A 17,652-nucleotide genomic window follows, 5' to 3' on the forward strand; every position below is an offset into this window, starting at 1 on the left:
GAATCTTCCTTCTTTTTGTAAAGGTCATGCTCAGCTCAACACCATTTCTATTGTTCTTTATTATTCTATTATTTTCTCCTCTCTTCCTTTTCAGTACTTTCTGAGTTACTCAGCTTTACAGGCCCTGTAACTCAAGAAGAGATGTTTTCTAATCCTTAGCCCCTTCCAGAAATAATAAACTGACATTGCACAACAATAGAGCAGGATATTTTTCTTTGTTGTGCTTCTTTTTTATGGCAACCTCCTCCTGTTAGAGGCAAAGCTTAATTGCTCCATTGAAAGACTGACATCAAAAATAGCCTTTTCTCTTCCCCTTCTTTGTGAGAAAGACTTTCATTTGATACGGGGAAAGGTGTTATATACCAGGATAACTGAAGTTCATTTGCCCCTAGGAGTAATGAAATCATTTGTATTGTGTCTGACTTAAGATGAGTGAGATCTCACGGCCCAGAGGTGTTAAAACAAACTGACCTCTCATTATTTTGTTCAAACTCTATTATAGCCTTTTTAAAGCACAGTATTATTACTTTTTATAACTTCATTTACTCACTCATCTTTGAGTTAATAGAGATCAGTCTACTGCATTTATTCAATTTTGAATCCCATGTGCTTAGGATAGTGCATGGCTTAATAAATGTTTGCTCAATGTAAATACACTTTCGATTTCATACATATGTCTTATCTACCAAATGGATTTTCCATACTACATTTTTTTATATTAGACTGGCTACTTCCTAATAGCAAAATACTTCTGGAAAACCTTCTCTTGAAAGATGAATATTAGAATTAATATCATCATAAGATATATAGAATCATTAAAATGATTAAAAAGAAATTCTTTAGAAATTTTCAAAAGAATAATGTTATTCACTACAATTCCCTGTAACCTGAACATTTATACTGAATATGATTAAGATGTACAATAATGTGCCTTTAACTTCTAGATATTTTCTACGACTGACCCATAAATTAAATTTAGCATTCAATCAATCAACAAACTTTTATTGAACACCTACTGTAAGCCAAGCATTATCACATGCTCTGAGGATATGGCATTGAGCAAGTCAGATCAGATCCCTTTCATAGTCTCTAATCTAGAGGGAAATGACATACCATCAACATGTAAACAAGTATATAAACAAGAAAATGTGACATATGAGTGCTGCATAGGGATTAACGGGATGTTTAAGTGTGGATGGGGGGGGGTTACTAATTTACATTGGGTGACCAGGAGAGGTTACACTGAGGATGCTGAAAATGAGGTCTAAATGACAAGAGGGAACCAGACATGTGAACATTTGGAGATGGTTTTGGATTCAGTACACAGGCAGAAAGAACGTTTCCATTGGGACTTGAATGACAGCAAAGTCAGCCAGGCAAACAGCAGAGGGAGGAGAATTTCTGGAAAAGGATGTAGTTTATGCAAAGGTTCTAAAACTGGAATTCTTGGAAGAATTCTTGGTGCATGTCCAAGGAAGACAAAGAAGGGAAGAGTATCTTGAAATGAAACCAGAGATTTAACTAGGGGCCTTCAAGGCTTTTGTACAGCAGGCTGAGGAGTATGTATTTTATTCTAATCAGGAGAGTATCACAATTTGACTTACATTTTTATTCATCTTCCCTCTCAGTTGGATTTTGACCTTCTTCCTTTTTAATAGACTTTTCCAATAGCATGCAGACATTGTTTTTATATATCTCTAATTCACCAGCTTTTATTTACCATTCCTTCCATTCCCTTTCCAAGACATGCTTCTCAAAAAAGTGAACTGCATATGTTTCTTTTAATTCCTTTAATTTTTCATCTTTTTAATCCACCACATGTACTCATCAATCAGCTTTGCCTCTACTACCCCATTTAAATTTCTTCTGTGGTCCAGTGAATCTTTCTCACACTCCATTACTACTTGATATTCAACAATAGTGACCATGATGAACTTCAAGAGACACTTGGTTCCCCTGGCTTCTCTGACACCATGTTCTCTGGTTTTGTGTTCACCTGTTTTGCTGTTGTTCTCTCTAACTCCTAAATGCTGACACCTCTTTTCTCTCAAAATCAAGTGCTTAAATTCCTTCAGAGCTAGCTCTGGGTCAGCATCAAATTTCACCATCTTGTTCTCTTCTACGCACACACACAACACACACACACACACACACACACACACACACACACACACACACACACACACATGGCTTTTAATACCACTTCTCTACTGCTGATTCCCAATTTATTTCTCCAAGGCTTTCTTCAGAGCTTCAGACTCACATATACAACTGTCTTTTTAAAATGATTTATAAGCATGATCATGACTGACCTGTAGACCCCTAAACATGGTTTTCATCTGGTCTTCTTCAGTTCAGTGCATGCCATCTTCATCCACCCAATAGCACATTCCACAAATCAAACTGTCACCTTTGCCACTTACCTTTCCTTCGTGTGCTAAAATTTATTCCATTACTGAGTTTGTTCTGTGCTACAGAATGTATCCTGGATCTGTTTCTTTCTCTCCCATTCCACTGCTACCATGCTAGTTTAATTTTATCTCATTGAAACTATTGACAAGTCTCTAAATGGTTTTCTTTTCACTTTTGCCCTTCTTCAGTTGATTCACAATATGATGTTGGAGCTCTCTTTAAAAGACGTAAATCTGATGATATTTCTATCTTGCTTAAATTACTGTAAAAATTCAAATAAAATCTGAAACACATAACTATATCTATAAGGAGACCTAGGTCTCCAGATTTCCCTCAGGATTACTAGGTGCAGAGTTTTAGGGTCCCAATCTCCAAAACTTTTTCCATTCTCTGTGTTTTTGTGTATGCTGCTTCCTCTGCCTGGAATGCTTAACCTGGTTAATTCCTACTCACCTCTGGAGCTTCAGCCTAAATGTCACTGTTTTCAAAGAGCACTTTCCTGACTCCCAAGTCCACATTGGGTCTCCATTCTTTTACCTTCTTGGCTCTCACCACAATTTCAAAGTTATAATTTTGTGTCACCACTGGTTAAATATATTTCATCCCCAATAGACTCTAAACTGAAGGAAGGCAGAAACCATACTCTCCCGTATGCATATGCACAGCATCCTTAGCACATATAACATTGCTGATAGTTGGCACTCCATATGAGTTAGTTGCAATAATGATATGAAATGAATGAATGAATAAATGAATGAGGAATTCACTTGGTAAAAAATTAATTTCTTTGAAACATAATTAATGAAAAAACAGAATTAGGAATTGAGAAATGAGAGGGGATAAAAAATTATTGTATTTAGTTTATTATTTTTCTCCATCAAAATTGTGACTATGTGTGAAAATAAATGAGATATTTTGGTAAATATTTAAATATTCAATTAAATATATTTTAAATATATTAAATAGGCATATTTTAGTAAGCATAGACTATATCTTTCATATATAAATGTGCATTCTTTTAGTTCATGTTGCTCACATTCCTTAAATAATGTAAAGATTTTGTTAGAAGTGTTGGATTTAATATGCCTCATTTTTTGACAGTTTACTTGACTATTAGGATGATAGAAAAATTTTTAGACAATAGCATCAATAAATTATTGAACTAGATTAGTTCTACAATCATATTTTATGAGCTGGGATGGAACTTATTAGACATCTAGTCTACCAGTCTATTTAAAAAATGAGCAAGCCCAGAGAAGCTAACTTGCTTATTCAGGGAAAGATAATTCATTAATAACAGAGCTAGAGTAAGAATCAAGTATTCTGACTTTTAATCTAATGTTCTTTCTCACAAGTTTTTAGCAGCCAGCGTAATTACTGTCTATATAGTATTGACAGCCAAATTAAAACCAACCAAATTCAGGGTTTTGATTTTTAAGTTAAATATGATTCTCCAATAAAAAGGATAAGCATCAGGTAGACATTCTCAGATTTACAAGTCTATTCTCTTTTATATATGTATATTATATAGATATTCTTTTATAAAATCCTTATATGTATATATATGCATACATACATGTATGTCTTCTTATATATATATCTTTTTAAATATAAATAACATATAGATATATGTTATATACATAACACCTCTTTTATGAATATATACATATACTCCTTCATATGCATGTTTTGTTACAAAAGAATTTAAATCGCCTCCAAACTATCTCTTCCTTTTTCAGGAGAGAAACTTGGGCTTATGGAGACTAACTGAATCCAGATCACCTGACTGAACTGTGTTCTCTTTATTCCACTAATGAAAAGGAAATTGGAAAGTAAGAGGATAGACCTCAAATGAAGTAAAATAATTTCCTATTGTATTCTTTGTTCTTAATTTCTGATTTAGAAGCTTTCCTCTCTAGTGACCTATTTGACAAATATTCAGACAGAAAAAGTCTGATCACCTGATGTCTACTTCACATTATTTCTTCAACAGGGAAATAGAGATTAAAAAAAAAATTTGTATCTTGATTTATTTTAAAAGAAAATTGTAATGACTGCCCTGAAGTCAAATTCAGGTTTCGTGTGTTATGAATTGACAACTTTACTGAGTTTCCTAGTCTTATGACTCTTCACTTAGTTACTAAAGATTTACCAATTCCTAGGGCTTTAGAAATGGTTTTTTTAATGCTCACAATACAGCATTAAGAGAAAAAATCAGAATATCAATTTGTATAAAAGGTAAAAGCTCCACACTATTTGGCTTTTTTCCTCTGCACTTTCCAAGTTTTCTCCATTAAAGATGTATTACTCCTATAATTGGGAGAAATTCCATAATTTAAAAAGTGTACTCAGAATACAGATTTTGAAATCAAATCTATTTCTGCCAAACAGAACAGAAGTGCCCAGTTTTTCTGCTGTGAAATCATTCCTAGCCACTTGAAAAGAAAGGTACCTAGGGACTGGATAAAAGGGGAAAAGTTGTTTTTATGGTAAATACAAAAATCAAGAATTAGCTTTAAATAGTGAGATTATTAAAAGCCCAAAGCTGTATCTCCATTATCTTCTTTTTGAAAGTGACGATCTCTACTTAAGAGCTAAAATACACCCTGAAAAGATAATTTCTGAGGTCACAAGGATCAGTTAACATCTAATAACTCAATGGACAGTAATAAAACTGAGAGGATTATATGCCTAAAATCAATCAATGCAAATACATGAAAAAAAAGAGGTTTCATTTCAAGGGTTTATTTTACCATTTTCTTGGAACTACAATTAACTAAAAAGACAATTTGAAAATAATTCATTTAGACAAATGAAATAGTGGTTGAAGAAATGATGGAAAAATTGCCATGTTGATGTTAAATATCCTTATATAATTACAAAATTTATTACTTTTTTTCAGTTATAGAAATTGAAATTAAACAAAGACTGGAACAATACTTAAAATAAGGTTGGGAACAATAAGAAAACATTGAATAAATGGGCAACTTACTTACTTAATTAATTAAAATATATTCTAGAAGACTTGTAAGATATTTATTCACTCAACACACATTTACTAAGCACCCAGTCTGTGGGAGAGAAAAAGGAGAGTAAGACATTTTGTTTGCTTTGTGATGTTCATTGCTTAATATCAGTGATTAAGAAACAAAACAAAATAGTCATCTGTTTCCATTTCCATGCCTGTCCCCTCTGCTAAAAGGTGAGCTCTGGAGTTCCAGAACTGTTTTGTACTTCTCAAACCTGGTCTTTATTATTGCCCAGGAAATAAATGTGAACTGAACAGTCAACTTTGTCAAAAATACATTTGAAGGAAAAGGTTAATGTGTGTCATATGAGAAGTACAAATAAAATGTGATGGTTACTCACAGGAGAGAAAGATTCCATCAGGTAAAGTAGGGAAAGGGAAATGCACTTGCCTAGAGGATTAGCAGGCATTTCAACAGCTAAGAGGTGTAATTTAGCATGTCTAACAAAGCCCGTTATGTAACAGTCTTATCCCACTATATAAATATAGATCACCCAGTCAAGACCCAATACAGGTTTCTGGTTCCATCTCCCTCCTTTCAAACAGATTTTGGGCATGCAAATCTGCTCTTGGAAATAATGTGCCACAGAGGCTCTATTTCCATGGTGCAAGGAAGTTACAGCTTCATGGCTATCTCTCCCCACTTCTGTATGAAGAGCCAAGACTGCTCTTTGCTCTTTGACCCAGAGCATGGGGTCAGTCTTTCAGGGTGAGATATTGCCAAGCCAGCTGGAAGCTACAGAGATTACACAAATCAGAGATGCAATGAGTTTTTGCTGGTTTAAGGGGAAAGGCCACAGAAGCAACATCTTTCTTACTTCCTGTGTAATATCCTCTGCTCTGAAATTTTAAAGAAGTTTCTAGAACTGTTCTTAAGAACATTTCTCTTTTTGCATACACTCTCTAGTTGGTAAAAAAAAAAAGGACAATAGGAAATTTATGAGCCAGTCTACAAATTAATTAATTTTATTAAGCACTTATTGGATGCCTAGCAATACAAGGAGCTGTGGGTATAAAAAAAATACAACACTTATAACTAGAAATTATAATTTAATATATACAAGAAACAATCAAAATATGTCAGGACAACATGGTTTACAAGAAGCAGTCCTGCTCTGCAGATAAGCGAGTACTCTGCTGTGATGCTGACACTTTGTGACTAAACACGTGAACTTAATAAGCAAGCTGCTTCATTTCTCTATGCTTCTATAAAATGAGGAGTTGGATCACAGAAATTCATTGTTCCTCCAATAACAATGTAGGGACATTAGAGTAAATAAGTATTTCCTTTTGTTATTTTATATAAACACTTGGACCTCAAAAGGATATCAAGGAAAAAGTAAGAATGAGCTACTATTAATTACAGATTATTAGAATTTAAAAAAGCCTTTGTATTCATCTAGTCCAACACCTTACTTCAAAAAGGAGGAAACTGAGGCACAGAAATATGAATTCAGTAGTCTATAAGCACAGAAAGTAGCATCTTCATGTCTCTTGACCCAGTTTTCTTGATTTTGTGTTTAATTATTTCTTAGTCTTCTCAAATGCAGAGCTTTATTTTCATTTCAGAGGTTCTTTTGATATTCATTGATAGTTGTTTTTTCCCAACACCTCTTGGATACTTAACTATTAACAACTTATAAGGCAAGGGAAATGGCAAAGGCAGAGTACAGCAATTTTTCAGGGAATAGAGTAATATTTAAATAGTACCTTTCCATCACTTCTTACTACCTAGAATAGCTACTACCGTCCCTTACGCAAAAAACTGTTGAAAGAAAACTATTATAGAAACTTAGATGTTAACATGTTAATTATCTTTGGGAAGAGAGGGCTGTGAATGGTGGTATATTGAAACTATTATATTCCTGCCTACATAAACATGATTTGTTGAAGGTAGTTATTTGCCACAGAATCTGAAAATGTATATTACATTTTGGGAAATTGCAACCAAATGAAGTTGTATAATTTAGCTTATAGTGTTCCCAAAAGCCAATCTGGAAAAAGAACTGCAAACAGGACTTAGAGTTTATTCAAAGCTGTGATACTACAAGACTGATACACATGAGTATCCTGGAAATCTTCTATTTCTTTTGAAAAATCCATGTACCTGTTATTAAACCCAGTTTCTTTCTAGGGATTAGGTGGAATTTATAACTGAGAATAGAAGGGGATTTCAAATTTTATTCTGAGGATAAAGCCTACAGTGGGATTAAGAGGAGTTTAGAGAGCACATAAATGTTCAGTTATGGGGGCAATATACATAACTGCTTCATCTAATATTTATAACAATCATAAGAAATATTTGTTATCACCATTTTAAATATAAGGAAATTGAGGCACATAGAGTTTAAACAGTCCAAAATCAAGAGTTATGACTCATTTAAAGCAAATTTGGTTATCATAACGTACAAAGCCAAGTGCCTTGGTTCTTCTAGCAAATCACCTAGAGGCGCGAAGAAGAAACTGGCAGAGTAGCTGAGATGCCTGAAGCCAGCACTGAGTGATGGATTTTATTTTGCTATGTTTACGATGTGGATTTTTACAGAACTAGGCCCACATTTTTGTTTGTGTGCTGTATTTACATTTTAAAGATGTCAACTAGTGCTTGGCACAGTAAAAGCTGACCAGAATGTGTTTGCTATCTATACATTTATTTATTTTATAGATATAGATATAAATGTAGACACAAAGGTAGAGACAGTATAACTTTAACTAATGAATTTAGAAAACCTAATCTGATTTTAATTTTATTTCACCCGAGATAAACATGTAGATTTCACATTAACATTCACTTTTCTTTTAACACCAACCAAAGCTACTCTTTAAAATTAAAAATGAGCTTACATGCTTCCTCTAGTTAAAAAAAATAGAGCTCTATATTCATTCTATCTGCAAAATAAGTTATAATCTTGCTCTTGGGATATAGGAAAACTCCTCCATCTATAACCTCAAAGTATTACTAGATAGCTCTAGTGGGTTTTAAATGTGTCCACAAATTGTTTTATATTGCTCTTTTCAAAAGGTGGGTCATAATGTCCCTCCCTGTAGTATGACTGGGTTTAATAACTTGCTTCTAACAAACAGAATACAGTGGAAGTGATGAAGTATTTCTGAGGTTTGATCTTAAAAGGCATTATGGTTTCCTTCTTACTTTGTGTCTTGGGTCACTCACTGTGGGGGAAGCCAAATGCTACACTGTGAGAACACTCAAGCAGCCCTGTAGAAAGGCCATCATGGTGAGAAACTGATGCCTCCAAACAGCCCCCAGCAAGGAGCTGCCTTCAGCCATGAGAGGGGGTTTGGACCAGATCTTTAGCCACAGGCAACCTTCAGATTACATTTTCATTGCTATCTCATGTGAGACCCGGAGCTAGAATCACCCAGCTCCACCACTCTGACTCCTAATTCAGAGAAACTGTGAGATAATAAACGCTTGCTGTTTTATGTTCCTAAATTTTGGGCTAATTTATTATGTAGAAATAAATGACTAATACAGTTGCTAAAGTTATATATGGATAAGAATGTACTTGAAAATAAGAAAACACTTAACAAATTAGTTTATATTATCACATCATCCATAAAATTATTTTTTAGTTGATACTTGCTGGTACTATTTAAATAATCTATCATTTGAACCTTTTTTTTTCCTGCCCAATAGTTTGTTCACACCTAACGAGGGACTTATATCTCTTGCTTGTTAATGGATCACAGCTAAATCTTAAAGTTCTTCCCTGTCAGCTGGTGCTCTGACCTCAGTTTAGCTCACAAAACACCAATCTCACTTTGATGCAATCTAACCACCTTTCCCCACAATGGTGTGCTGCACTGGACATAGTTATGTCTGCATTTAACTAATAGTTTTTTTTGTTACTGATGTAATTTTCATCTTAAGGACTAACTGGCTCTCAACTCTAGGTGCTGATTACACTGTATGAGAACTGAAGCAGGTTTGTCTAGATTGCACAATCAAAGCTCAGTCTGGACCCCACCCAACTGTGTGAGCAAAGTTTGGTCCAGTATCTTAGAGTAATTAGAGTTTAACATTAGCAAAAATGACAGCTTTAAAAGTAAAGTCTGTCAGTTAGGAATACATTCAGCCTGAAGGAACAGAAAACCTGGCAATGGGGCTTGAATAGTCATGGAGCTTATGTTTGCACACAACAGGAAGGCAAGACACAGGCCGGCCAGCCAGTGCTGGTTCTGTTACTCACAAATGTTGTTAATGACTCAGGCTCTGTGCATTTGCCTCCTCTACCATCCTGAACACATATGTGCCTTTTGCCCTTATAGTTGAAAAACAGTTGCTAACTCGCCCAATATCCTGCCCCAGCACCAGACAAGAAGAAGGTCAGAGGACAGTTTTCTCCTCATGAGGCTTTGTTGCTCCTCCTTTCTTTCCTAGAAAATGCCTTCCCCAGGCATTTCTGACTTTATCTCATTGGCCAGAATTGGATTCCATGACTGCCCTAACTGCAGGGGAGGCTGAAAATTCAAACACTTCATTTTATAGTCTCCAGAGAGAGGACTTCAAAAAAGAAATTGGTTGAAATGGGTGTGAAGTGATCTAACCTTGAGTACATTAATATCTGCCACAGAAGGGGACCTAAGGTCTGAGGGATATAGGTATATGTATACATATGCATATATACATTGAAAAATATTAATTCACTCAGCAACATTTTTTCCTCTGAAGGAGCTCAGTGAGAAAATGTTTTGGTTCAGTCCTGGGTGGGGTGCTTGACAGTGCCTCATATCACCAGCACTGAAAGTAATAAATGTTATCACTCGTTTCTATCATGAATATGAATGATGCTCTGAAGGCTGAATGCAACCTAAGAATTTATGTGAGAAATGAGGCATGAAACATTTTTGAAAATATATTAGCCCAAAGCCTGTATTACTGCATATTTTATATCCTTTTCAATATGCTACAAAAGGTTTGAGCCATCAACTGAATGCTGACAGAAAAGAACAAACAAGAACAAGAATACAAAAATAAATGCTGGGAGTTGAGTTACCCCAAGGTGTTCTTTATGGGCGCTGTAATGATCGCAGTACCAGGCAGCCTGCTTTGCTTCAAACTCTCCCCATCAGCACTTCTCCTGCAAGCCTGGTTCTCTGGCAAGTTTATCCCAGGCCAAGTAGTCAGAAATATTCACGGAGTCAAGTCAGTATTGGAGAAAGCATTTCTTAAACACCTTCCCCTGTTCCTGGCACTTGGTTCCTTGTACCATCTTTGTGCCTAAGATCTCTCACTTTATTTTGAGAACATGAAGGAAACATGTCTGGTTGAGTATTTTCTGATTGGGAATTCAGTTAATGCTTACATCTTTTATTTTGAATGTTTTTTTTTTTGCTCAAAATATATTTTGTAGGCATGGTCATATGATAATTATAACTACTAATATGTTTTACATCTTTGAAATTTATCCCATGTTAATGATATTGGGTAAAATGACCAAACATATGAAAATATTTACCCTGTTAGATATTATTCATTACCTTAATCTTTACTTTTACATAGTTTTTAGAAGTTCTATAATGAATGTTCAGGTAGAGAACAAAAATCAACTCCAATTTTTCCAAGAGGCTGTTGTTTTCCCAGACCTGACCTGAGCCAAGTTTGGGATTGTAAAGTGAATATGCATGGGGCATCATTGTCTGCAAACAGGTGTCCACCAACTGTCTGGATGCCAGAGAGTCCGTCCCATGGTTCATGTACTGAGCATCCTCTGGAAATTTACATAAAAAAATACCTGTTCTTGGCTTCCACACATGACAATTCAGTTGGGTTGGGGTGTGGCTCAGAAGTCTGCATTTTAAACAAACATCCCAAGTGATTTTGATACATATGGTCCCCAGGCCACACTTGGAGAAACATTGCTCTGATAAGCCATCTGCTCACTTGATGGGACACCACATTCCATACCTCAATTCATTCTTTGGACTCTGTCGACAGGCCAGTCCCCCATTTCCACCAGAGAATGGTTCCCTCTCTGCCCCATCTTTCAAAGGGTTAACTACTTCTACTTTTCCTCAGTCATAAGGGGTTACAGATGAATAATTTGCATAATACTTTTTTATACTTAAAATACTTCATTACACCAAAGTATCCTGCCATAGAGAAAAAGTGCTTCTCAAGTTCAATGGAAGGCCTACTATGGATAAAATATTAAAGATAAGGAAGACCAACCCCTCCTCCCCAATGAAGACTTCTATGTTAGCTCGTGCTTGTCTGTCACTGGGTATGAATTTCAACTAATCTTTAGTTATAAACTACTTAGTACAATTGAATGATTATATTCTAGAAAGATCATTTCTTGGCCATTTAAGATGTCCAGACAGATTGTTGTTAGAGTGAAGATTAATCTTTAATCCTTTTCTTCTAAGAACTTTCTACATCATTTTTTTCTTTCCAAGAGATGTTTCAAGTTTTCTACTAAAAACTTAAAGGACTTCTCTTGGCACAGTGCATGTCTGGGAGCTGTTGCCGTAAACCAGCCATCATTTCCTTCTGGCTATCAGACAGTGTTTCACTTAGATACTACATCTTGGAGACTGAGACAGAATATTTCAGAGTTAATCTGCCCTCTGTGCCTTTGAGAGTGTCAGGAAGCCCTTGCAAAGAGTAAGAGGAGCAGCAAGGTGAGGAGAAAATAAGAGACACACCTCAGTGATAACAACAACTGAACTTTTTAAAAATCTCCTAAATGCCAGCCATGAAGCTAAGTGCTTTAATGAAGAGTCTCATTTAATCCTCATTACAGCCGTGAGATAAAGGTTCTTTATAGACCAATTTTACAGACAATGAAAACTAAGGAGAGAGAGATTAAGTAAATTGCCCAAAGTTGCAAAACTAAGAGCCAAAGTAAGATTGAAACAGAGTTCAGTCTGTTTTCAGAGCTGTCACCCATGCTCTGCCGAAGACCCCACTGGTTCTTGAACAGCTCAGTGATGCGCAGAAACCGCTCTTGATCAGAAGTTATGATCCACTGTCTAGTTCATTGGAGGGCTTCAACAGCCCAGAAATCAGGCTGGATTTAGAAACGTGAGCTCCCTTTCCTCACCAAATCAGCCCTTCACAGTTGATACGCTGTGCACCCTCTGCCTGCTGGTCGATCTACTGCACTGAGGAAGGTCAGTTCTAAATTTTCTAATACAGCTATCAGATGATTAAAGAGATCCCTATTGCTGTCAGAAAAATATCAAAAATCTGTATGATGCCTGAGTTGGTCTTATTGACTAATATACTATTTTTCATTACAGGGTGAATAGCAATGATTTGGTTGTTAATGAATGTTATGTTATTATTATTACAGAGGCCCAAGGTCAGACATTCTTAATTGCTTGAACTCCTGGGTTAATTAATGCAATTTTAAAAAAGATATGTCAGGAATCAGAGTTTATGTTTTTATATTAAATGTAAAAACATGAGGGATGTGCCCCTCACTGAAGGTTGTCAAATAGTTCTAAGCACTTAGCATAGGTCTTGTCGGAGAAAATCCCTGTATATTAATTTAACAGGCTCAGAGTTACTTATTAAAAGGCTGTAGAGCATGATGTTTTGCATAACCAAAATGGTTTATTAACTCAAGTCATCATCTGATTTTTTTATTTATATTCCAATTCACAGAGACATAAGCATATCAATTACAAAACAACCTACAATAACTAAATACAAAATAGCTACAAGGCTAAGTATTGTACACTACACCTAGCATATTATAGAGCTCAATAACAAGATGATTTTTCACAACACCACGCAAGTGTTGATTATTCACATTACCTGATAGGAAATGCCTTGAAGTTTTTTCCCTTGGAAAGTATGTAGGTTATTACTCAAAAGAGAGTCATCTTCATTTAGATCTATGAAAAGGGATAAATGTTATATACAGATTATCAAAAATTAAAAGATTTAAGCTTAATTGCAGATGCTCATGTTTTTCTTCAATTTATTAAGGTACTATGTTGATTAGATCATAAATGTTTCTCTTTTTAAAGATAAATTATTCTTATAAGACACAGATAAAAATAAAATAGAAATTTAACAAAATAAAACAAAGAATGCCACTGTCCAGCTGTGTATCTGAGTAAGCCATGGAACCTCTTTGGGACTTAGTTTCCATCTATGCAATAAAAGACTAGCATAAAGATACTGAAGCCACACTAACTCCAAATGCTATTATTTCCATGAAGTAAATCACCACACCTGTTTCTGTTAAACTAAGCTTTCCACCTCTGGCATTTTGAGCTTCATTAGCTTATGTCTTCTCAACATGAATTATTTATGTTGAAATTGTTCTCTGCATACTTTAGTAAAAGCTTTGGAATGTAGCATCTACTTACTTGCAGCTACATGAATTCTTTTCAAGAGGTAGTAGCATTTCCCCTTCAGGTCCTATAGAAGGGGCTCTATTTATTTAAATCTGAAATACACAATGTGCTAAAAGAGAACAGGACTGTATGGATCACTTAATCTAAGCCCCTTAGTTTCCAGATGAGGATACTGGGACCCACAGAAGTCACTTGGCCACCAGGTCAGTGACTTCCTTTCAGTGTCACTTCTTTTCATTTTTAATCATTGCTTCAATTTCCCACTCCCACTATTACTCATTCTCCTGTCCTGTGGGGGAGAAAGGAGCAGGCAAGGCCCACCCTCAATGCACAGTGAAAAGAAGGTGCAGGCTTTTCTCCAAATCTCCATAAAAGTTTTAGTTAAACAATACATTCAATTCACAGTTCAGTCTCAGAATTATTTAGATCAACAAGTTAATATTTAAAATCAGAGAAACCATCTTAGAGAATTACAAAAAATACTTAAATTTTAAGATGAGCTCATTTTGTGATCTGACTCTGAAGAAAGATCTCCCATCATACGACCAAGATGCTAGAAGCAGTATTTACAGCTTTTTTTCTGTATTTAGAAGAGCAAGTTCTTTGTCCTATTCCTTTATTCCTTTCCATCTCTTCCCCTTTTTGGTCCCCTTAAGATGAATTTTGGAGAGCTCCTACAATTATTCTTCTGGATACAGAAAAAACAAAACAAAACAATAACGTGGTCACCGGCACTCTAGAATCTAGAAGTAGCTGAGGGAAATGCACCATGCATTTACAGCACTCACAGAGCAATGCAAGGTAGTAAAAAGAGTGATTCAGACGCTGCTATGGGGAGAGATCACTGTGACCCAGAGTACCTGTGTAACAGGCAGGGCCCCAGTGGAAGCCTGAAAAATAGCTATGGTTTGGAAAGGTAGAAGAAAAGGAAAATTACAAATATAGCAGCAGTGCTATGAACACTAGTCTATAGCGTAGAGTGAGCACAACATGTATAATTAAGTGTACAAACTGAGACTGGTCAAGCAACAGGCAATTGCGACTATAGCATAGGAGGTACGGCTGAGTAGATAATGAGGCCAAATTTTAATGGCCTTGAGTACCAGGTGGTGGAGTTTGGGCATGACCCACTTGGCTAATGTTGCAAATATAAATATCTATAGGAGCCAAATAAGTAACTTAACTAAATGAGGTGAATTTTGTCAGGGAGACAATGGGAGGTCTGTGGTTAGCTGAAGGGCTACCATTGCTAAAAAGAGCAGCCGCTGCTCTCAGCTCACTCAACCCAACTCATCTCAGACTTTGAGACCAGGATTGTTAGTATCCCTCATGTTTTTCAAGATAGTATAAATACATGGATTTTAATGTAGAATGCCCTGATTTTTAAAATACTGTGTGGTCCAAACAAACTTTTCCTCAGAATAAATTCAGTTAAATCGTGGCCCTATCCTGCAGAAAATGAAGGACCTTTGAGGCTTTGAGACTAAGGGAGGGACTCATAAAAATGGCATTTTATGAAGATTAGCTATTTTTTGTGGTTTTACACAAATTTTTTTTGTAATCTCCCAAATATTGCCCTACAAGAGAATATTTATAAAAACAGAAGCTATTTCATCCTAAATAGCAATAAAGCTGTAATTGTTGCATTAGACAATAGGCAGTTGTGTTTTCCAAAGATGGCCACAAAAATATCTTTCATACCACACATTCTATAATGTAACTTGGCACTCCTTGAGTTCAATTCTTCCCTTGTTGAACTGAGCTGGCCTTAGTGACTCATTTGCCACAGTAGAATGCAGAGGAGGTAATGATGTGTGACCTCTAAGACTAGGTCAAAAGAAGCCTTAACAGCTCCAGCTCCTGCCTTGATCTTTTGGGATGCTTACTCTCCAGATATATCCTAGTGTGATGTTGGACACTCCCCCTCAGCCTGGGAGAACCTTAAGTAAAATGGAGAAGCACACATAGGTTCTCTTGCTGACAGTCCCAGCTGAGCCCAGCCTTCAAACAGAACAGGTAACAGACATGTAAGTCTCTAGATGATTTCAGCCACCAAGCATTTAAATCCTCCCCAGTCAGGCACGTTTTCCCAGAGGAAACCTCAGACATCATGTAGCACTGCCCTGACTGAATTCCTGACCCACAAAATCCATGAGCTTTGTAAAATGTTGTTTGATGTCATTAAGTTTTGGGGTGGTTTGTTCACAGCAATAGGTTATCAAAACCTGAATGAACTACATAAGTGGCTCACAAATGACTGTATACATAAGAATGCACCATCCAATGTAAATGTTCAGACTCAAACTGTCCCTCAAATGCAATGTGGAAAAAAAATGGGATTAGGTAAAAAAAGCAATTAATTCTAATCAGCTTCTAGATGTTTCTAACAGATATTTCTGACCATACTCGGGTAACTATAATCCTAATATGAATCATCCTTCAATTTCGAAAGCCTTCTTTGGAAATATAAGGGGTCCACTCAGCAGGCAGCCTTTGCTCAGGGAGTTTATTCCCACATCATAAGCAAATATTCAGGTTTGAGATAAGACTTGTCTCTGTTGTTCCTCCAGTCTAACCAGAGTTAAATAACATGCTCTTGGAAAACTATTTTTAAGTTAAATTGTGGCCTTTGAAAATTAAACAGAATAGTAAATACATTTGTGACTTCATACATTTGCCATTTTGAAAGTGAGGTCACCAAGCCAATAAAGAAAAAAGAATAAAGTCTGGAACAATTAAGCCAAAATATTTACAATGAAGTGGCTGGCAAATAATAATATTGACTAGAATTTAGGAAAGTAGGTTTCAAACCAGTGGCAATTCATATGTTAAACTGGAAGGTCCTTACAACATCTCTTCTCTACCAATGGGTTTTTTGATAATGAATTTCTTCAAAAACCATATGAAAAGAGGATTTAAAAAAGTAATAATTTTATAGCAGTATGGATGGAGTTAAACTCCTTTCATTACTAACCATATTTCCTGACCTTATCCAGTCTCTTACTTCCTTTACTAATATATGTCAATTTTTTTTGCATAATTTTTGTCTTATGGAATAGTCTGTCACAGTCACACTTTAAAAAATCTATTAATCTCCGAATATGTTTTGTTTCCTTTGTATTTTTAAAAAATTGCTCTTTTTTTATTCTTTGTGCTTTCTGGCATAAAATATGAAAATGCTGTTCTTGAAATTATCTTTACTTACATCATAACTTGATCTTACATAGACTCCAATTCATAGATTTCAAAGTTTGCTTTATTTTCAGGCTTTTTGTTTTTTTCATAAAACTAAGGCCAAAATAAATATGAAGATTTAAAAATTGATTTTAATTTACTAAAATAAATATTATGAATATTCTGCATGCTTAAGATGATGAAAATACAACTAATGTGAATTACAGATTTATTTTCTTTGGTGTATAACTATGCCAGTTTTTCAGTTGTAAAGTCCTGTGCACTCAATTTAGCCTACATTTATTTTACAGATGTAATCTCTTTTAAAAGCATAGATGTAGGTTTAGATAAAAGTCTTCTTAGAAAAAGGAAATGGACTAGATAAACTAAAAATGTTATGCTTCTGGCACTCAACTTATGCTGATAAATTTTGTCTTAACTGACATAACACAGTCATGTTATCAACCTATATGAGTATCTTTATGGATTAAAACACCAGGCACAAATCCTTGGCTAAATATAGCCTGTGGAGATTTCTGTCATCAGGCTCCAGTACTCTTCAGGACTAAAATGCTGTTACTCTAATATGTGCTATGTAAAAATAACATTTTGAAATCGAAATTGAGAGAAATATCCTATTTGGGGGGTCTTGGAGTCTGTAACAGATTCTTTAGGTGTTAATGTCATTCTGACTGTTTACTTCC

General features: G+C 35.4%; 1 protein-coding gene across 5 annotated transcripts in view; it reads right to left on the bottom strand.

The window, feature by feature from the left end:
- SAMSN1 (SAM domain, SH3 domain and nuclear localization signals 1) overlaps window positions 1–17,652 on the bottom strand; it is a 448,469-nt gene that overhangs the window by 85,814 nt on the left and 345,003 nt on the right. For all 5 annotated transcript variants that reach the window (XM_073231831.1, XM_073231830.1, XM_073231829.1 and 2 more), the window contains one exon: window positions 13,227–13,306. In XM_073231831.1, the coding sequence (XP_073087932.1) occupies window positions 13,227–13,306 (80 nt within the window). The remainder of the gene's footprint in view (window positions 1–13,226; window positions 13,307–17,652) is intronic.

Source organism: Manis javanica, chromosome 3 (assembly GCF_040802235.1).
Source record: "Manis javanica isolate MJ-LG chromosome 3, MJ_LKY, whole genome shotgun sequence".
NCBI classification, from domain to species: Eukaryota; Metazoa; Chordata; class Mammalia; order Pholidota; family Manidae; genus Manis; species Manis javanica.